General features: G+C 42.2%; 1 protein-coding gene across 1 annotated transcript in view; it reads right to left on the bottom strand.

Annotated features, from left to right (window-relative positions):
* Nucleotides 1-23,308, bottom strand: part of gfra3 (GDNF family receptor alpha 3) — a 52,598-nt gene that overhangs the window by 17,333 nt on the left and 11,957 nt on the right. Inside the window, exons 2-4 of the mRNA XM_069670515.1 lie at nt 9,669-9,965; nt 2,511-2,582; nt 1,038-1,392 (exon numbers count right to left, since the gene is read on the bottom strand). Of these exons, the coding sequence (XP_069526616.1) occupies nt 1,038-1,392; nt 2,511-2,582; nt 9,669-9,965 (724 nt within the window). The remainder of the gene's footprint in view (nt 1-1,037; nt 1,393-2,510; nt 2,583-9,668; nt 9,966-23,308) is intronic.

The following is a 23,308-nucleotide window of genomic DNA, read 5'->3' as shown; positions in this document are numbered from 1 at the left end:
TAGGCGCTAACAGTTGCGCAAGATCCTTTGCTATTTACACAACGTGGGCGCTTGGTGTGAAAATGACGACTGGGCGGGTGGAAGATAGCAATGACACTTGCACTGTGCACTTTGGCGCTTTGCGCCGGTTGGACGATAGGGCCCATTAACTTGTTTAAGGCTAACTGACGGCTAGCTGGGGCTTCAGTAGAAGGATGGGATTTTTCTTATATACTGTGTATTTTTTTCTGTTTATCGCACATGTTAATTTCCCAAAGACAATGAAAATATGATTTATTGCGCAGCCTTATGTTACAGTCAATCTAAGCAGGGCTTTCACACCAAATGCACAAGTTAGAGGGCAACAATAAAGAGTGGAGAAATGTTCAGATTTTAGTTTTAGTTAATGTTGGTAATGCTTTAAGGCTAAAGACTGTGTTTAAATAATTCTGTCTGGCAGTGAGACTTCCACGTTTGGTAGGTTTGATGTATCAAAGGCACAAAGCAACACAGCACATGATATTCAAACAGCAGAAACATCAGATAGGTCGGAACACTGTGTTGAAGTCACTGTAAATGTTACAGTTAAAATTCAAAGCAGAAATAAAACTTGTTCGCTGATTTCATGTAACGTTATCTTCAGAGACTGTGTGGTTTTCTAGACGTTTCTACTTTTCTACTCGGAAGTGACAGTGGTTGTTAGTGCGGCATCACAGGGATTAGGTCTGAAGGATACTGGAATTGACAGGAGAAAAGGGTAGCTACAATGTAATTGAGAAAAGGCTGATAAGTTAATTACTGTCTGAACCTACGGACACATGATGATAAGGACACCAGGTTAGTAAACTTCTCTTTTTATTATTTACATGTCTGTGAAGATCGTATCTACTAGTTAGAAGCTTTGTAGGATTATGTGCTGCGAATCTTAACTTGGGCGTTTGGTCGGTAACCTCAAAATAGCTGAAGGCAACAACCCTGCAAGTAACTTTGTCGTTACATTTCCTGTTCCACCTTTTTCACAAATACACACAGATGCATTTTTCAGCGTCATGTCTTACCTGCAGAGGTCATCTCGGCGACAGAAGCTCTGCTGATGGAGGCAGTTAGGCTGCAGACCCTCCATCTCCTGGTAGGAGCAGGAGGGTACGATTGTTTTCCTCCTCCTCTCTCCACACAGGGTGTTGGTGCAGGGGCAGAACAGGACACCCAGGCTGTACTCCTCAGGCACACGCTCCAGGAAGCGCCGCAGGGCCCGGTGGCACTTGTGTTGGTTGCATCGGTTGGTCCCTGGTATCTTCTTGGTGCACGCCAGGACATACTCTGATCGCAGAGAACCACACTTCTCGTACAGGCCGCAGTCCTGTGCTGCCTTCAGGCACTGATTCTCACCATCCAGTTGCATGAAAGATGAGGCTGAAGGGGGCGGAGCAAAAGTAATGTCAGCCAAACACAGAGCACCTGTGTGTCAGGAGGGAACTGGAAAGGACAAGCCTCATGCTGTTGTTGCTCAAAAGCTACACCTTACAGCTACAGACAGCTCATATAAAAAGGGGAAAAATAACACTTTGTTTCATAATTTGTCTGTTAAAATATAAATGTCACCTAAATAAGTGAGATGTAAATGAGACATACATTTCTTTGATTCAAACCAGTTATTTAAACAATGAAGATCAGAAAAGAGCTCATGGCATCAGGGTTTGAATCAGAAACACAAATTACAGTGTCATCAGCATACAGTTGATAATAAGATATTTACACAGCTTGAGAACAACATGGATGTACAGAAGGAAACGCATATGACTCCAGAAGTACAATGGGTAGGGGGATATATTGTATTGTATGACTGATTTTAACCTCTTGGGACATGTTGGATAAATATGAGGAGGAAAATGAAATGAGCTTGAGTTGAAGAATCCAGTGGTTTTAACTGTATCAAAGGATTCGTTACATGACCTTCGTCGTACGTGTATCGGTACAGTAAATAATAATAATGCACACATTGTTGATCAGGCAGAGTGGAAACCATATTTGAAGTCATGGTTACTTCTGGTTAAAGAAGAGCATTGTTCCCTGGAACCTTTACAGTACTGTGATCTTTTCTGGCCCCACAGATCTAAAACACATGATGTAAAAATTTCAGAACAAAATGACATAGCATGTTGAATAGTCTGGCAGACCAAGCTAATTGAGCCCAGATTACCCGGCAGCACTAATAGGAATGTACATTAACAGAGTCTGAGTGTGTAAATATGTTCTGAGAAAGAAAGCAGAGCAGGCAGATTAAAAAGAGCAGCGTGTCCTCAGCTGGCTGAGAGTTCCTATATCGTTATCGATTGATACATATTGATTAACATGTCTGAGGCTTAGTGATTCATTGAGCTGCTTCAGCGTGTATGACGGATAAGACGGAGCTATAGAGCTGTCTGTCATTAAATATTCTGTGTGTGACAGTGATAGACACTGACACACACTACCCAATCATAACACAGACCGCATGAGTGACTCTGTGTGTGAGTGAGAGTGCATTTTACCTGCCACTAAGGAGGCCATGCGAGTATCCATTAGTGTGTCATCATAGGGTGATATTTCCAGTTCATCCTCCCCTGGAAAAAAGAGACCACAACGAGAGAAATTGGCAAACGATCGGGTTATTTGAAATGTGGACCACAGCAGGCTGAAGGGAACAAATCTAAGACAAACATTAAGGTAAAGAAAGAAGACAGTAATGGAAAAATACCAATGAAAATCCAATATGGCCTCTCTCTAATGCACTTAAAGGAGGTCATGAATGTAGTTTGCAATGAGGCCATGAAATTATCTGAAAAGGAGAATAAAATGAAAGCTATTTTATGTCACTGTTGTCCCATGAAAGAAAAGGTTTCATGTGGGTCCTGTTTTTTCTGTCATGTTTACTCTGCAGTGTGTGAATTTGAAAATGTAGTTAATGTGAAATAAATTTCCAAACTAGCACTTCAAGGACTTTTCTGAAAAGTTTTGAAAAGCTCAAATAATAGGAAACATAATAGGAAATCTATTTTCCAGATTTAAATGGGGCCGAGGATTGAGCCCTGAGGCACACCAAAACTACTATTAACTCTCTTTAAGCAATCCTCCCCAGAAAACCCCCCCGCTATTGGTTAAAACAAAATCAAAACCTGTGTAGCACTGTGCTAAAGAACCTGAGCCACAGTTCAAATCTCTAAAATTTAGAGGTTTAGACTGTTTCCATACTTTTTCTAACACAGAAGTTCTTATATAATATAAACCAGGTCTTTAAGCATTTTCCCAAACATGAGATGCATGAAATTAAGAATCTGCGGTAAAGAAAGCTGTATTAAAAAAACAAAACACTTGCGTGTGTTGCATAAATCAGTTTCTGAAACATTAAAACAGGACTATTTACTTGTCGTTTTAGTGGTATATCTTCCCTTATGCAGTGAAATGATCTTGCCTCTGCACCAAAAGTTCATCATTGTTGAACAGGCGAGGATTCAGAAAGCATTTAACAGTTGATAAAAAAATGTTATTAGTAATTATTCTTCTGTGAGACTGGCAAGTTCCTGGTTAAGAACAACATCAAATAAGATTCTGAAGAGAGGTGAAGATGTCTTTAACTTGTATGTTAGTTAGTTAATTAAATGTTAAATTGTTAGTTTTTATCCCAGATCTTTCTGGACCTCTGACCTTGTATAAAAATCAGATGCAGACCTTTGACCTAAGACCTAAACTCTGTAAAGCCATCTCTTTGCAAATTCAAAAATCACAGCTTCCTTACTTTGCCCCACAGAGTCTCCGTTCTTTCTTTATTGGAGAGTATTTTACCCCAACCCGATTATCTGACCCATCTTTACATCTAGATACCCTCTGTGCAGCGGTTTAATCCTAGCTCAGCATTAGATTTAGAGCAACATTAGTCAGATCATTGCAGACTATCAGGTCATATCGCACTTTCATTGTATTTCCCATAATAAGTGTCTTTAGAGTCTTTGATTACATTTCTGATGGTCATGTGCTTTAGGTTGTCCCAGCACTGGATATACTGTATTTTGGCCTAAACTCATCACTGGAGGAAAAAAATGGAACGTGTCATTGTATTTAAACAACCACACTGAATTCAAAATGAACTATTTACCTGGACAGTTCGTGTCGTTGTATATGATATTGTTGTAATCCCTGACCATCAAGACAGAAGGGTACACATCACCTTTTCTGTTATGTATGTTTAGAAGATATGCAAAAAAAATAAACTTGGTTATGGCGGAGAGCAAAGTAATAAAGCTGCCACAAAGTGTTTTTGGGATGCCTGCATTTCTGAAAATGTTCAAGGTTTCAAACTTCACAAGTGTACCAAGTTTCATGCTCGTATGAAGAAGTAAAAATTATTTGGCTAGCATTGAAAATAGTTTACTTTTAATTCCAGTGTTGGTAACGGTACTTTTAAAAGTAACTCGTTATGATACTGCGTTACCTCCTGAGAAAAGTAACACGTTAGATTACTTTTTTTGTCAGGACGGCGTGTAGCCTGCTGTACGTCTACCTTTGAATGTATCGACTCTCCCGTCATTGCATAGCCTCGTTTACGGCCCATAATCTGTAACTCTGCAGCCTAATAACAGGAACGACAGACAGCTCTTTACTATGCTAACAAGGTGACAGTGAACTGGGCAGAGGCATACAGTATTAGGCACAACTGTTTCCATGACAACAATACAACACAGGCTATTAGTCCCACCAGTGTTGTGGAGCTGTGTTTAGCTGCAGATGCTTCTTCACATTTGAAGTCGAGCTCTTCACAGCTGACGAGCACCTATCCTCCACACACAGCTTACATTTCACCGTCATGTTGTTCTCGTCCCTTTCACCCAAACATTCAGAGTAATGTGAATATTTCCACAAAGTAAACGCTGTCCTCTCTGACATCTCGCTAGCTGAATTAGCTAGCTACACATGTTCGCTGACACAGCTGTGTTTACCTTCTGCTGGTACGCAGCTACCCTCCAAGAAGGAGGAGAGAAACAGAAACAGAGCTTCAAGGATTTTCTGTTTTTGTGCCAACAAAAGGGATGGAGAAACACGGTGATTTATTTTCAGTAACAGATTATTTTTTATGAAAAAGAAACTAAATAACAGATTACTTGAATTGCTGAACAAACGTGTTACGTTACTTACATTACTTAATCCAAGTACTCTTACAGACTACTTTGCGTCGTGTTGCTCCAAAACTGTTTAATTCCTATCTCTGAGAATTTAATGAGAAAACTAAGATTATTTTCAGGCCTCTGCATTAAGCATGAAACTAAAGTCAGAACGTGGTTTGCCTAGCTTAGCATAAACACTGGAAACAGTTGGAAAAAGCCAGCCTTGCTCTGCCAAACGTATTAAAATATGACGAGCAACTCTTCTAAAGCTCAAAATTTAACATGTTTTTGTTTGAGTGACCATATTTTGTTTAGCTGCAGCTCTTTGTTTAATGCACAGACACAAGCACAGTATCAAACCTCATGATGGTAGTTGTAACAACACATTTACACAACCAGTATCAGCTAATAGTAAAGTTCCTTTGTCATCTTAATCTCATCAACAAGCCAAAATGAGGACATAATAAGGAGAATAAAAATGCAAACTCAAAGTTGTATTTCATGTAACTGAAGGCAGCTTTTGTCCACTGGTGAAAGCCATTAGCCGAGCCTTGATTGACGAGTGGACGAGCTGTTTGTTCCTGCAAATGATTTAAACAGAATCCAAAGTACAAACTCAATCAAGAATGTAATGGCATGTAAAGTGTTTATGTATGTAAATCCTATTCGAGGCTATATATTTATGGTAATGACACGCTAGAGCAGCCTAGCAGCGTTGGGAACTGAAGAGTGTGTAATTACACTAATGCTCGGCTGGCTAATAGGCCACAGGGGAGGAGGAGTCCGCTGGCTAGTGTTAGCTCACTTACTGATGCACACAACACACCAGCACTCCGGATACGCTTCTGTTACCCTGAGTGTGTGTGTGTGTGTGTGTGTGTGTGTGTGTGTGTGTTTGGAGTGAGGTCTTTTTTAACTGGACCTCACTTCTTCATGAGTCTGGTTTGGGATTACGACACAGTTTAAGGCTAAAGAAGAACCAGGTTTGCGTGCTAAGAGGGTCATGGACCAAACATTAAGTATTCTTGAAACTCTCTTATATCTAAATGTTTTTCATTTCCCCACCAAATTGCCGTGTCTGTACTGCTATAGTTTGGACCACTGGCTGGTTTTCTGGTTCAGTTGTTCTCAAACTTTTTCAATATGTTCCACATTTGGGATTTTTTTTCAGCAAAGTACTTCCTGAAGTAAAAATAAAGCCTCATCAGTGCCTGATTCACTAAACAGCCACCAACAATAATCCTGAAAAAAAAACAAAGCCATGGGAGGGTCACAGCTTGTTAAGGTAAATCCCAATATACATATTTATCTCTAGATACTGAGGGTGTTTTTAGGCTCTGTTTTCAGCTGTTTTGCTGCAGCGCTAAAACCACTGAACAATTTAGGTCTGTCCTGCGATACTGAAAACTGTGTCTCTCACAGTGTACAACTTTAAGCTCGAATGTGAATGGTTTGATGACAGTTTACACCTGTTAATAATTGTATTTAAAGGAGTAATGTTTAAGATACAATGTGGTTTGAGAAACATTTATATTTTCATCAAACTGTTTTAGGAATTATGCATAACCAATGGCTGTATATAAAGATAGATGACGCATCTCCATCTGCTCTCATTGTTCAAAATTGAAGCCAAAATAGCCCCTGTGACAGGCGCTGCCATCTAGTGAGATCATTCGGAGCCGGCAGGTGGAGCTGCCGTAGCCACTTCCGCTAACCCAAACACACACTTAACTTACCGGAAAAAAATGTCAAAGATGCAGCAGCAGAGCAGCCTCTTGTGTTGCTCTGAAGCAGATATTCACGGTGATGGAAAGTTCAATGACTGTAGTGTTAGTTACGTCTCCTCTCGCCGTTCCTCCTCTACTCTGATACTCGGGAACAGAACGCTGCATGAGCCCGATTTGTCAACAGAGCTGCCAATCATGAGGCCACACCCCCTTTTTACAGCATCAAATAACTAATTAAAAGTAAACTTGTCAGAAAAATGAACACTTGGACATAAATAAGCATGATAAGAACTAACTATCATGACAGAAACCATGTTGAAGAAAACATTTATTTGACGTGTGTTTTGATTTTATAGTTTGACTCATGTCCCATCTGTTAACATGGAGGAGGCGGGCTTTTTGACCTATACCGCAGCCAGTCAGCAGGGGGCGACAGAGAGGGTTTGGCTTCACTTTGAGCGAGCTATCATGTCGCCCATCTTTTTATACAGTCTATGTGCACGACTTATATGTAAATACACTTTTTTATGATGTAGTATTTAAAGTTCTTGGCATTTGGAAATCATTAAAGTCAGTCTGGTATGTAAACACACTAAAAAGATGAATATCCAAGCGAAAGATGGAAGTTCTTTCTACCAGATCGACGTCTGCAACCAGTCAAGTTGAAATTTACATCCATCAGTGTTTCCCACAGAATGACAGAAGATATATTTATATATTACACAGAATACATCACCCTAAAAACAAACCTACAGCATAAGGTGGCCTGCATCATACTGGAGAGATCACACCATAATATTTACAGAAGGGACATAAACTGGAGAATGTCTCTTCTTTCCTGCTGATCATGTGATTGTCAGTAAACACTTTTCACCTCAGCAGAATAAACAGATACATGAGGAGAAGAGAAGGGGAGATGTGTGGGCCTGATAAACATTAACATAAACCTCATGCTGTAAAAAATACCTCCAGGTTAAAAGGGATAGACACAAGCTCACAACAAAGGTGACCTTTGACCTTGTGGGTAAAAAAAAAGTGCATTCTATCATTCTACACAGTAAAAAATGATTTTTTGGGTTATCAAATAAAATCCATGCAAATTGTGTAAATTATAATAAGAGTACACAAGTCAGCAAGTGAATTAATTAAAACGAGTTAAGTTTACCTGCATTACTTAATTTTCAACAGTAACAATTGCAATCCAAAATAATGTAATAAAATCTACTCTAAGATATCGGGCCTGTGCTGCAGAGTGTGCATGCGTCAATTGTTCTTGGCTGCAGGCCAGGGTTGGATTAATCGGTGTGCGCCAGTGTGGGTGTCATCGGGGTTAATGTTAACATTCCTGTTTAACATTTTGCTGTGTATTATAGAATGAATGAGAGTGTTTATATATTTATTAGTTAGATATACCAGACGATTTGTAGTCAGTGTGTCTGACAAGACATGTAAATCTATAGCCCTCTCTTGGCCGTTGACTCTTCTGAATATTAGTCAGTAAATTAACAGGAGCAGGCTAATGCTGTTGGTTGTAATTATTTCTTATTTGAGCATCTTGAAATCTCAAAAGACTGCACGTTGGTGCAGTGGTTAGCACTGTCACCTCACAACTAGAAGGTTGCTCGTTCAAACCCCAGTTAGGACGTAGGAGGCCTTTCTGTGTGGAGTGTGCATGTTCTCCCCGTGCATGCGTGGGTTCCCTCCAGGTACTCCGGCTTCCTCCCACAGTCCATAGACATGCTCATTAGGTTCACTGCTGACTCTAAAATTGCCAGTGAGTGTGACGTGAAAGTTGTCTGTCCCTATGTGTCAACAATTATTGATACTGATTTTTATTAAGTAATTAGTTGTGTGTGTAATGAGAAATGTTAAATAAGATTTACCTAATTTATTTTAGTGTATCATAGTTGTTAAATGTAGGTCCTCTTCACTCAAAACATAGGGTAAAATTTACCCAGTCCAATAAAGTGCAAATTGTTACCTCGATTTTATTGAGTAGATTCTATAGGTAGCTTTTTATAGTGTATCCAATGCATTTTGGGCCTGATGGGAACATTTTGCTGAAATACCACAAATGAAACTACTGGGGAAAAACAGAAGCAAGGCTGAGCAGCGACACTGCATCAAGGTCTCAGTCATAACTCCATGCTCTGGCCCTTGAAGCTGCATCATAATGGTGTTTTTTAGTTTGTCTGTTTGTTGTTTTCTTCATCATGTTTGACATAGTATTTTTATAAAGTATTTATGGCTAACTTGCTAGCACACCCATTTACACATCAAGCAGACACAGAGGAGCGCTATCATTCACTTTAGTGGTGTTTTTGTCCACCTGATGTAGGTCTTATATGCATCCCTCTTTTAGCTCTTTTTTTGGTCTTTACCATCTCTTCTATATTGTTTAACGCTCCACTATGTTCGCCAGCTCGTCTCAGGTAATGTACTGTAGGTTTATCAGAACTAAATTCAGCTGGCTGCTACTGAGATTAAGTTAAGAGAAAGAGAAAACCAAACGTTGTTAGACCAGAACAACAATCTGAAGTGACAGTAAAAAAGCTCCGAGAGGTGAACTGTAGAGGTGGTGATAATTCTCTGTGAGTTCATCACTAGAGGGAACCTCTTTCACATTCAGCATAATTATTTGAGCCTTTGATTATATGAATATATGATTCAGTGCAGCTTTAAGCCCTTTGATAAACCTTCACCCTGCCCAGAGTGTGCCTCACCTCTCCCCAAATCCATCAGCTTTCACCCCCGTAACCTTCACCTGGACAAGCTGGTATAGATAATGAATGAATAACCAAGGTTTGCCCCAGCCCTGACTGACCTGGCAGCAGGCGCACCCTCCAGTAAATGCGCAGACACTGCTCCTCCTTGCGGAAGCCGCGCTGACACTTGCAGGCTAGCAGAGCGGGATGCCTGGCCAGCAGTGCGTCCTGTCTCTCCAGGCACTCTGCAGCCACCTGCTCCCCCAGGGGAGACACCGCAGCGTCGGCCGCGCACAGCTCCAAGCCTCGGTACAACGCCTCGCACCGGGGGTCCACGGAGCAATCCCGATGAGCTTCGACACAGTCGGTGGGGGAGGGCAGGTAGGGGAAGATGGGTGCTGAGGATGGCAACACACCTAAGAGAGGACAAAAGACACATCGCTGGAGTATAAGCACAAAACACATTGATTACAGTAAACACAGACAGCTTCATGCTATCAGGAGACCAACTAACACTCCAGGCTACTAAACAACGGGCCAGTTTATACCAGTTTGCAAACACTGGCTCTGTAAGCTTCTGGCTGGTATCAGGTAAGGCTGCGCTACATTTCTAAAAAATTTTATGAAATGAGCAGCTAGAGAGCCACGTGATGACAGACCATTCAAATAGCATTTTACATTTGAAGTACAATACTCTAGTTTCATAAAACAAGTTAGCAGAATGCTACAGATTTAGTTCAACTTGGGATGTAGCAGGCTGTTGAAGTGTTTTATGTTACATTTACCACGAAGGGATGAGGCCTGAGCCGTAACATAACCTAAAGATCAATGGTTAAACTATATAATTTCCCCTGAAAGAGACATGAGCACATGCATAAAATAATATGACAGATAAAAGATCAACGAGACTAGACCGAAATATTCAACTGAACACCCCTCATCCTCTGCGATCTATTCAGGGAGTGAATTTTGGGGAAGCAGATTTTTCCCCAAGTAAAACAGGGGCGGCTGTGGCTCAGTGGTAGTCGGCCGTGTCTCAATCGGAAGGTTGGGGGTTCGATCCCTGACTACAGTCACATGTCGAAGTGTCCTTGGGCAAGACACTGAACCCGAATTGCTCCCGGTGGCATGGCCATTGGAGATTAACACTTAAGCCTTTGCCATCAGTGTGTGAAAAGCAGTGTTGGAAAGTATCCAGCTAGGGTGGTCTGGGGGCATCTCTGCCCTGGAAAAGAATTGGTCTAAACTCCCAAATTTGGTGGCATTAAAACCCATTCTAACATAAAGGCATATTTTTGCCCAAGCGATTCACAAAGAGTTATTGTAAAGTAGAATCAGACTTCTTTTACCCACACAGTCTGTAAATAGCTTTTAATGTTTAAGTCGTCTGTTTGGCCGGTGAACAAGGGGGAAGCATTTGGGTCATTTTGCTAACAAGAGGAACAACATCCCCTCCTAATCCTCCCTCAAACCGTCTCCTGCTAATAGTCTATAAACGTGCTAACATAAAAAAGCTAATAAAAAGTAAAGGATCAGTTTCCTTCAGTTAAGCTCAGTGTGTGTGTGTGTGTGTGTGTGTGTGTGTGTGTGTGTGAGAGAGAGAGACAGCTTACACAGAATAACTTGAAATGTTTGTGCCTCTGTTAGCAGTGAAAACAGATTCCTCATTTAAGCTCTAGTCCTTCGAAGTGAGGATTTATTGTCTGACTGAATCACAGCTGGGTTCATTGTTCAGTCTCACTGTGCTGCACACAGACACAGTATTTCTACTACTCCCAAAATGATGAATGAATATTGTAATTAGTTTTGAATCTCTGACACATTACAAAGATTTTCTGACACAGAAACACTTAAACAAGACAACTTTAGGTACATACAAGACGACACTTAGGATCCTCTTTGGTTCTGTTGGAGGATTTTAATGAATAGAGTTTCATTAAATCTCAGAATCCAGCGTCTGATTGAGAGCAGTCCTCCTCCTCATGTTTGCTCCACAGTTTCTTTCAAAGCTCTCAAAGCAGCACAAATGAACCGAACAATCCATGCAAACTAAGAGTAGCAGAGTTTGTCTAAAGTGTTTCAAATGTGTGACAGAACCCAAACAGGTCAGAGAACGCAGTGAGCCAGATGTCACGCCAATCGTCCTGCAGAAAGCACGCAGCTCGCCTCATCCAACTTTCAATACATCCGGTTCTCAACAGTCTACCTCTTCCTGTTTCCTTTTCTTTCGTGGCAGACTACAGGAGAGGCTCTGAAAGAAGTTCGCAGACAGCCTTATCTAGTGTTCTTTTATTACAGACAGCGTTTGCATTGTGTGGAACCCAAAGTTTCTCCAAGAGGAACTGTTGTTTTCTCAAGTGTGGCTGCTTCGATTTGCAATAGCGAAAGGAGAGGCTCCCCTGGTAAAAATCCAATAGCTCATACACACACAGGGAAAGTGCAGAGAAGCTGTCTGAGGACAGCAGAAATGTCATACAGGGAGGTGAAATAGAGGAACGGAAAGATAGATGGAAAAAGGAGAGGTGGGAGCGACGGAGAGGGCGAGAGAGATAGAGGAGAGACAGTGAGAGCGAGCGTACCAATGTGAACCTTGATGGGTTGGACACGCGCACAGTATGAGGCCCAATCAGCATGCACTGCTGAAAATGATGTTCTTAGAATCACACACACACACAATCGCAGAGAACAACACATAGACACACACGCGCATGACTGCCCCGAGAAGGACCCTTTTATGTGTGTGTCCTGCTGGGAGGGAGACTGGGAGGCACAGAACCCATCATTACTACCAGAACACAATACTGCACAACCACGGGGGGGGGCGGGGGGCAAAGCAATCTGTCTTACACACACACACATACAGACAGACGAGCACACACACACATCTGGGTGTCAGAATAAAGTGGCTGAGAGAGCATAAACAGCTTAACATTCAGTGCCGGATCAGTAGACAGTATGTAAATTGAATACTGAGTGTGCTGATGAAAGACTAACCACATACATAAAACATTGTTGGCTGAACAAACACTCTTTGTGGAGCGCCGAGATTCCCGACGCTCCGCCACGACTCACTCCGAGGAGACATCGGACCTGATCCTGACCACGTCTCTGACCGGACCGGCTCTCATGTCAACCTCCGACAATCAAATTCATTTCCATCCTCGCTGCGGGAAACACTGCCCAGTGGTGTCCCAGTGTTAGGAAGCCACACACATCGTGTCTGCAAGGAGCACGCGCGCACACACACACACACACACACACACACACACACACACGCGCGCACACACACAGGCACACACAGGCACACACACACCACAGTGCAGAAACTTTGAGGTATTTTTCCTCAATTTTGGCCGAGCCGAGCTCAAGCAGCATGTGGGCTTATTTTTCAGGTTATCCAGCTCGTGTGATGCCAGAGCAGAATAAAACAATATGTCTATGCTTCACAGTCTCAGCAGGGCTCGACCTGACTCAGACTTTTGTCACATTTGGCATTGACGACTCGTTCCTTTTTTTCTACTTTTAAAGCACACCAAACTGCTACATCGACCTACAGGAGACTCATGTTGTACCTGTAAGACGCACGCTTATCAGAGATTCAGTGCCAGCAGCTGCCTGTTCTTCTTTTGGTGTTTCAAGCATCTCACAGACTTTTTTTGCTAAATCATTAAACAAAGGATTTTAGTCAGAGTGTGAACGAAAGTTAGCAGCTGGACACTTGGTTTGTAATGTTTACAGCTGGCCATGATGTAGCTTTGAAAACAAAATGTGAACAGATCTCTGACGTGACGAGACAGAAAACCTCAATCAGTTGCTGCGCTGATTCCTGCGGTCCCGTTCCAAGTCTTACTTCACTATCAGTGGAAATGTGAGCAATAACAGCTAGGTTAGCTCATTTAATGTGAGTAATAACAGCTAGGTTAGCTCATTTAATGTGAGTAATAACAGCTAGGTTAGCTCATTTAATGTGAGTAATAACAGCTAGGTTAGCTCATTTAATGTGAGTAATAACAGCTAGGTTAGCTCATTTAATGTGAGTAATAACCGATGACTATATATAGATGGACAACGCATCTCCATCTGCTCCCATTGTACGAAAGTGATGCCAAAATAGCCCCAGTGATAGGCGCTGCCAACTTGCAATTGTGATGTCATTTGGAGCCAGAGTCTGCACAGTAGAGATCGGCGGGTGACGCCGCCGTAGCCACTTCTGCTAACCAAAACACACACTTAAAGTCGAGCTGAAACGGCATTTCGAGAGTATCTAGCTTCCGTATCGTGACGTATTTCCGAGTGAAACAGGACGTGCAGGCGGGACATATCATTGGAGGGATCTGATTTGATCGTTGAGAAGTGGGCGTAGACAGACGTTCTCCACAGCGCAGTAGCTAGCTAACTGAGCGAGCGTTCTTGGTGCTCTGCGGCTAAATGTTGCAGATTGATTGGTTGAAATTGTTTGGTGCTAGCCTACGTAAGCACACAGGATTTTTTTTTACAGGAAGAAAAAATGATCTGATTTTGATATAAGAATTAGTAGAAATGGATTTTCTGTATTTTTTTGGCCTATATTGTCAAATAGATGCACAATATTACCGGGGATGTGATCTAAAAGGATTAAAATGACATTTTTCATTTCACCTCGACTTTTACTTACCGGAAAAACAAGGATCTCGCTCGCCGGCGTGTTTAACAGCAGAACAGCTTCTCTGTGTTGGTCTGAGGTTAACGTTCACAGGTATGGAAACTTCAATGACTGTAGTGATTGTTTTAGTTACGTTTCCTCTCGCCGCTCGTCCTCCACTCTGCTAATCCTGAGCTGCAGGAGCCGTATTTGTCAACAGAGCTGTCAATCATCATTTTGACAGCATCACAAACAACTAGATTAGCTCATTTAATGTGAGTAATAACAGCTAGGTTAGCTAATTTTAATGTCGGGGTTCCATTCCTCTATAACGGCCTGCTCACAGTACATCATTACCCCGCTTATTACACGGCTGTGTTAAATACTTCTGATTCTGACTATTCTGAGGTCTGCTATTTCTCATTAGATCACAGATACATTTTTAGCAGGGTGCATATTTTATCATGCAGGGCAAGTTCCAATCAGGCCAAAATGTACCTTAGCTAACAGAAAACATTTTGATAAGAAATGTCACAAATAAATCAGTTGTTTTTCCAGTAGATCAGCGAATTTAGGGGTTGGAATACATATAGGGTTTTTATATATATATTTTTGTCTCCTAAAATCCAAGGAAGGATGAAATAGATGTGATTTCTGTTTTTTTTACAAAGAAAATCAGAGATATGATTTAATTGGATTTCTGTATCTTCAGGTTCAGTGGTTGTCAAATAGTTATGGTTATAGTTATGGACAAAATTTGGTTTAGGAGTTACAATGCTGGAGGTATTAAATAAATACGAGAGAGACAAACACGATACACAGAACAAACTCGAGCCAGAACTCATTGCTGTCCATACTACTCTGTGACAGCCCCCCCTCTGAACCACAGTAAGTCCCCAGTAAATGAATAAGGTAGCCAGTGTTTTGGATGCCTCATTATTGTCGTGGTAGGCCCCTTGAGGTGTTCCCACAGGAAGTCCAAGTCACAGTGTGCGTTTGCTGCCAAGCCAGAGGGGCCGGCTGACGACGAGAGCCAGGCAGGGAAGTGAGATTGTTCAGCTCACCCAAACTTTGGCAGAAAGCTTTTTCCCTCCCCGCCTCCATCAGAAGAAGAAAGCTGCTCACTTATTTATCTTCACTAGAAAAGAACAGGAAGTACAAGTCAACAAATAACAGTACGTGCCACCATGTTGGGAGAATTTGTTTGTCCTCAGCAGAAGGGATGATTAAACTTTTGCTGCCATGCTGTGTCTGCAGGTGATCAGCAGCTCTGTGCGTCAGAGCTGGAGGAGTTTATCATTGTTGTCCCATTGAAAACAACATCCAGTGTGCCATCTGCTGCACACCAGCACTGTGTGAACATGCAGAGAATGTGGAGAGCTCGTTCAGTCCGAGAGCATGTTTGTTCAACGGTCACTCAGTGCAACAAACTCAGGTCACCATTCAGAGTGTTTCAGAAAGTGACGCTTCATTTCAGAACCATTGTACAGGCTCATCGACTGCACGGGTCTCTAGATTATATGATCAAGGCCCATGCAGCGTTAGATCCACATCTTAAAGTCAGAACTCGAACAGCTGATGATCTCAGCCTTTCTTTGTCATTATCGCAGGGTTTGACAAGTGACGTTAAAGCAACGTACATTCATAAAATGTTTTTGGAATCTGGGAGTAAAAAACAACACACAAGGGCATAAATGGACTCACTGAAGTACAAAGGGGGGAATTCACTGAAGCCGCTGATAGCACCATAAATTGCCCATCATTTCCCCCACTATCTGCTCCGTCTCAAGGTTCGCGCTCTCAGGCATTAGTTGAGCTACACTCTGACGAATCTCAACTCCATGCACTGATCAACAGCAGCTCGATCATAATAATCCCTGTCCTGCGTAATGGCTCCAGACCGGCTCCACACATGTGGACAAAGTGTGCCCGGGATTGAGCCTCGCAGCCACCCCGGACCGATTGATCTCCCGGTTACAATAATAAGAGTATTATTTACAAACTGTTTTTACAGACATTATAGTTTTACTGATCTCACAAAAGGTGGACTTGTCATCATGATCAGAGTGTAAACTCAGAGCGTGACAGCCTTTATAACACTGCGCTGCAGTTACCAGCAGCTCTCTGCAGACGGTAACATTTTCATTCTAACTGTGCGCTGCTGTTAGCGCTGGCATTTGTGAATTAGACACTTTTTGCCACAGGTTCATTTCAGGTGAATAGGAAGGGGCCAAATTTCCCCGAAAGTTTGCATAATGACTAAATACATGAAAACAGCACTGGAGCACGGAGACGCTATTTGTTCTGCAGCCCACTTTGGGGTCGTTCAACCCTCTGCGTGTGTGAGTCTTTTGCAGGTTTAGTCGGCACAAAAGCTGCGCAATCCTTTAGTGAATTCCCCCCTAAGACGGTAAAATAAACCTAGAAGTCACTACCATAAAAATGTTTCAGCCTGAGTAAAAAAAAAAATCTCCTCTTATCCCACATTTTTTATGACAGGACCCCATGACCCTGTGTACGAGAAACGACACCGCAGGAGGCTCACAGACATAACTGCAGAATCTGGTATGATTTGAGTCTCAGCTGCCAAAACACACTCACTCACAAACCACAAAGCCCACACACAGAGTCAAGAACAAGCTAGCTTACAGGTAACGTCTGTACAGCTGGTACTTTAGTCAGTGTCTAATTCCTGAATGTTGCTGTCCTGATTTTGTGGCAGCTTTAAAAAACAAAACTGTTGTGATGATTTGAGGCTTTTCCTGCAACACATGACACATCCTCTGTGCACACTGGGACAAACACTCCAATAAAGCCATCTATTGGCTGAGCCAGCGGTTTGTACTCTGACATCACTATTGGTCGTTTTATTTGACAATAATTAAACAAAGGTAAATAACCATGAAATGCTCATTTCACACTGTGTTTGCAAATTACAATACTGCAAAGAATTTACAAGTTATTCCATCCATTTCCATCGTTCTACTCTGCCCTCCTATGAAACTATTGATCACACAAAAGGGAGATTACTATCTCACTGCACAATGACTATTTAAAATCAGCACTGACACACACATCAGTAATGAAGCCTCTGGTTGGTGGAAAGTTGGGAACACAGCCTCTGATTGGTCAACAGACTCTACCCAGGGCATCCTGGGATGGCTAGGTGGACGGCTAACAGCTTCTATCACGGGAGAATAGATAAATAATCTGTGCTGCACGGTGGTGCAGCGGTCAGCATGCCACTGTGCAGTTTGGGGGCCTTTCTGTGCAGAGTTTGCATGTTCTCCCTGTGCATGTTTGGGTTCCGTCCAGGTACTCCGGCTTCCTCCCACAATCCAAAGACACGCTTGTTCATTGGTGATTCTAAATTGTCCGTAGGTGTGAATGTGAGCCTGAAAGGTTGTCTGTCTCTCAGCTCTGTGATTGACTGGCTCCAGCCCCCCAAAACCCTGAAAAGGATAAGCAGGATAGATAATGGATGGATGGATGGATGTGTAGAGTCTCTATAAAGACACAGTAGGTCAAGGCTGGTTTAAAAACCTTCTTAAAGACTGACAATCTCACCAGAGCCGTGTTGGAACGGCGCAGCTGTCTGCTTCACAGCCAATAAAAGTCTTTGGCTCTTAGGTGTAAAATATATCAAAACGATCCCCTTTAATGTTCAGACAACATTCAAGACCTGAAGGGAATCAATATCAGAATAACAAAAGAGCAGTTTGGTGACATTGTCGACACAGGAAAGAAATGGCGGCTTCAAATCATCAGTCGACCCGAGTTGTTTGAAACCTTTCAAACCAAATCTCAAAATGACCCTTCAGCATTCATCATTCAGGGGTCTCCTTCTTTCAAGAACAAACTGACCTGGTGATTCAAACCAGTACAAACACTGAATAAGTGAGGAGCTGAATAGTTCAGGGCTTTGGAGGCTGCGAGTCGAGCTGCTGCTTACTTTAGCTCGCTAGCTGACATCCAGTTAAATGATGAGAAACGACGGTGACTTCACTTGAAAAATGATTTGTCTTCAGATCCGGCTCAAGGCATAGGTGATATAGGCGGACGCCTAGGGTGCCACGTTCGGGGGGGTCATTGGCTTGAGCCTAAAACATTTTTAACGTTAAACTCAAGCCTATTGCAGGACTGACACCTTCACTCCAACCTTTCTCTCTGCTCCGCTCGCATTAACCGTCACTCTGCCGCTCTCTCTCCAACTTACTCAGCGCGCCCTTCCTGGCACAAGTTACAACAACAGGAGAGGAGAGATGCATTCAGGTCCAGTTAGAAAAAATGCAACTCGATCTTTTAATAGAGGGGAGGGTAAGAGGTTTTGTCGTACATATAATGTACGTTCTGTTGTTTAATTAGCTCGCCCTACTCGTCTAATCACACATGTGAGACAGACAGACAGAGGGAAAAGAGAGACAGCAGCGTGTGATGGAGAGAGAGAAGAGAGAGGAGCAGATGATGAGAGGAGCAGCACTACACTGCATTTACTATCTCTGAAAATATGTCTTTTGTCTATGAATGAAGAAAGAGCCTTTTAATATTACAGTCAACTAATGCTAACAAATTAATTTCACTGTTTTCCAGCTCTAGTCAATAAATGTTAAAGCTCCTCTGAGGAGTTTTTCGCTGGTTATAGACAGACTGATATTAATTCTGATGACTCTATATGAGCTACAAAAGCAAACCAGAGCATCAGAGACAAGACTGATTATTTCTATATAGTTATTTTAATGCCTGAAACTGCAGGTGGGGGGGGTAGGTGTCAGACGAAGCGATTAACTGCACGCTGCCTTTGTTTACATTTTACAGGGCAAACATTTAAAGTGAGTGATACATGTGACTGTTAAAGAAAGCAGGAAGAGATTTTTTGTTAAAAACCACCACTTCAGCATGAAAAGGACAAAATCAGCAGAGATAAGAGGTACGGCTTTGTCCACAGGGGGCGCCAAAATCAACACAAACTAAAAGTTCCTCGCAGGAGCTTTAAATAATCGCAGCTGACGTACACGTTTTCACATTTTCAGTGATTACTTAGTTTTTTATGAATATAAACCCACACACACGCAATTTCTTTATATCCTCACACATTGAAGTAAGCTTGATCTTTATCACAATATCAATAACTTGCACAATGGTGTGCAATATATTAAAAAAATGATGATATTCCATTAGCAGTCGGGGGCGTAAAATTCTAAACTCGCCTAGAGCGCCAAATTGGCCAGTTTGTCTTAGTGCTTATGGAAACACTCTCATGAACGTGCACTTGACTGATAAAACATGAGGCTGTTGTAGGCGCTATAGGTGAAGGAAGTTGATGTGGCACTGAGCTAAGTTTCATCAACAGAAAAGTCTGACTCCAGTACAGCCCTGGATTTAAAGCCCTCTAAAGCACAGAGCTGATCACAGCAGTATGTTTTTTATGCAGAGTTTGTAGCGCCCTCTCGGGGTCACAGTGTCATTCTGAAGAAAAGGCAATTAAGCAAAATATCCCTCATGTCCCATCATGATTCTCTGAGCACGCTGATATCTGAGCAGGCAAATAAACACATAAACAAATCAATCACAGCCTCCCCACGGAGATAAACACAGGGGTCAATACAACATCCCCTGAGGCTGCCTCACCTGTCACAGGTAGCAGCTCAGACACCAGCTCATCATCTAAAAATGAAGCACTTCAGCTTGCATTAATCATTCCCACAGGCGTTCTGAGGAGGTGATATCATTATCATAAGCACACAGCATCAGCTCCTCCTGACCATGACAGTGTCATTTACATTGTGTGCCACAGGGTTGGATTTAATCTGAAACCTGCTGGATTAAAAACAAAACAACAGCACATCATCCACAAAGTGATTCCTCCTCTATTATTACAAGTCTGCAGTCTCTCCAGCTGTTTATCCGTCTCTCTGAACACATATCCTCCTCTGACATTTGGCAGCCTCGGAGCGAGCTGTGGTGAGGAGTCAGGGGACTGAAGTGTTTCTCCGGGTGAAACTGTTCCCACCACTGTGATGAGAAGTGGAAGCGATGCGTTTCACATTGTCGAGTTTGTTTGGAACAAAGAGAAGAAGCTCGGGTCGGTTACAGCGAGGAGAGACGGCGACCACAGAAGAAGAATGAACATACACAGAGAAGACATTTATAAGAAACAAACTGCAAAACAAAGAGAGCGTCAGCAGTATGAAAAGATGGCCGACATGAGTCAAACTATAACATCAAAATACACGTCAAATACATTTTTCTCAAACATGGTTTCTGTCATAGTTAGTTCTCATCATGCTGATTTACGTCCAAGCGTTCATTTTTCTGACAAGTTTATTTTTAATTAGTTATTTGATGCTGTCAAAATGATGATTGACAGCTCTGTTGACAAATTCGGCTCCTGCAGCCGATCTGTTCCGGGTGAGCAGAGCGGAGAACGATCCGCGAGTGGAAAGGTAACTACGTAACTACAACATCAAATAATTAAAAATAAACTTGTCAGAAAAATGAACACTTGGACATAAATCAGCATGATAAGAACTAACTATAATGACAGAAACCATGTTTGAGAAAAATGTATTTGACGTGTATTTTGATTTTATAGTTTGACTCATTTCCCATCTGTTAACATGGAGGAGGCGGGCTTTATGAGCTATACTGCAGCCAGTCAGCAGGGGGCGATAGAGAGGGTTTGGCTTCACTTTTAGGGAGCTGTCATGTCGTCCATCTTTTCATACAGTCTATGCTTGAACCACAGCAAATGAGGGCGAGAAATGAACAAGATATCAACCTGGTTTTATTGCATTACATGTGTTGATACTTTGACAACACCAAAGCCAGCAAATCCACTCAAAGCTGAAGACTCAAAGTCTGACTGAAGACAGACATGTGTTTGCAGCCGGTGATTAAAGGACATCTGAGGGTCGCTGCATCGACTTTGGCTCTCTATTCTGTGCTTCTTTAGCAAGAGCTTAAGTTGAGATCCAATAATTGGAGTCTGAGTGACCTTTTAACAGAGCAAAAACTTCATCATATTGGTAAAATTAGTTCTGCAGCACCAGGGTAGGTCAACCAATCTAATAATAAAAAAAAATGTGGGAGCAAGAGCGTGTGGAGCCGTTTGCAGAAAATCAACAATATGAGCAGCGCTTTGGTTCCCCTCTCTGCCACTTTATGCTCTTCCCTCTGCATTAACCAGAGTCACTGGTACAGAAGTCAGCGTGTCACCTGCAAATTTCTAATCACATTTCACAGACACTCAGAGACTCTGAATCACTAAGCCTCTCTATTCTTCTCCCCTTCTCTTCCTTGTTTATGAGAAACTGAGCTAATCGAGGGGCTATAATTAGTGTAATTGTGATCAAAGAGCAAAATAATGGATAATGTGTGAATGGTTGCAAAGGTCTCAGACTGTGATGAATGCCTCCGTTTCTCTTTCTATTTTGCAAAAGCACTCCTGCAGTGTCATTGTGTATTACAGGAGCTGCTGCCTCCAGTCCTCCTGTGTCTCTGCAGCCTGTTTCTCACCAGAAAATGGCTGGAAAAGAGTCTGTTGAGGCCTAAAGGAGAACAGGAAGTAATGCTCTGTTCATAAATACAAACTCATACACTGCAAAGACAACATGACTGCTCATGAACAGTGTTAATTCTGGCAGCTGTTTCACATTTCGTCTTAAGATGAAAATGTTGATTAGTTTTAGTCACAATTTACTCATTTTTACCCCTTTATAGTCATAAAAAGTCATCACATTTAAGTCATTACTTTTAGTCAAAACGTTTTCTCTCTTAAGAAAATCTGATTAAATCAAATCATTTAATAAAGTTATTTCCTCGCAGTGAAAGTATCCGACCTGACTGCAGTTCCTGTCTATACTACTGAAATCATGTGTGTCGTTGTTAAAGTTTGAGAGTTGTACTGTGTGTAGTTGTTACATTAGCAATAAACGGGAGGCACTGAGAGGGTTTCATGTGCTAAAATAAATACATTAATTTATGAATTAACCCAATAATTTTCCTCTCTTGCCTTATTTGCATCAGCAGTGTTGTTTTTTACCATTATAACTTTTATATATTCATCATCACTTCTCATTTCAACAGTCTGACTGAAGCAGACAGCCGATGACTCCTTTTTTACATAAGAAACGTCCAATGAAGTGTAAAGCGTGCACAGAGCCTGAAGCAGAAAGCCTGAGTTAACAGAGACATAACCACCTTTAGATACCTGTTATCTCTAACTGGTGCAGCCAGCAGCTAGATGATGCTGTACTGTAGTGCAGCTGAGCGTTTTGCGTGGATGCCGTCGTGTTGTTGTCAAGCTGCCGCTTTGGGACGTCATCACCTGTATGTCTGGGTCAGATTCAGAGGGATCTGCACACGTGCCTCTCAACCAATTCAACCAGATACAGAAAGCATTGCTTGCGTTTTGACAGACGGATTAGACGCTCAGCGGGGGTCCGACAGCCCACCTCTAACAGCTTAGTCCTGCCTCGTCTCGTTAACGAAAACAAAACATACGTGTCGTCAGAGTTTTATTATCAAAGATCTATTTTTAGCTCTCCTTCATCATGGAAAAAAGGTCGTTGACGAACATTTATCGTCAGAAAAAAGAAAAATTGCTGGAAATGCCTGCAAAGGCAGCAGGGCAACATGGGGAGGCTTAGGGGTGGAGGAAATGTGGAGTACACTTCATGTTTCTGGGCTTGTTCTGTGTGAGTAAATGACAATATTACAAGTACAAAGTGTTAGTTTTTTGACTGGGGTGGTCAAACTAAGGCTCTGACCTATGCAGGGGTGGCATGAAGTATCTGAGCACACACACACACACACACACACACATCTGAATAGCATAATTTTTTCTATTTCTGTCTCAACTTATCATCCATCCATTGTCTATACCGCTTATCCTGTTCAGGGTCGCACCCGGCTGGTGCACCAGTCAATCACAGGGCTGACACACAGAGACAGACAACCTTTCACGCTCACTCTCACACCGACGGGCAATTTAGAGTCACCAATGAACAAAACAAGCATGTCTTTGGACTGTGGGAGGAAGCCAGGGTACCAAGAGGGAACCCACGCATGCACGGGGAGAACATGCACACAGAAGATGTATCTCTAAAGCCATAGTATAAAGAAGCAACAAAAGAAATG

Source organism: Semicossyphus pulcher, unplaced genomic scaffold (assembly GCF_022749685.1).
Source record: "Semicossyphus pulcher isolate SPU_LCO1_2020_fin unplaced genomic scaffold, fSemPul1.0.p SCAF_2, whole genome shotgun sequence".
Lineage (NCBI taxonomy): Eukaryota > Metazoa > Chordata > Actinopteri > Labriformes > Labridae > Semicossyphus > Semicossyphus pulcher.
Note: the sequence above shows the minus strand (reverse complement) of the source record. Positions and strands in the feature narration are given on the sequence as shown.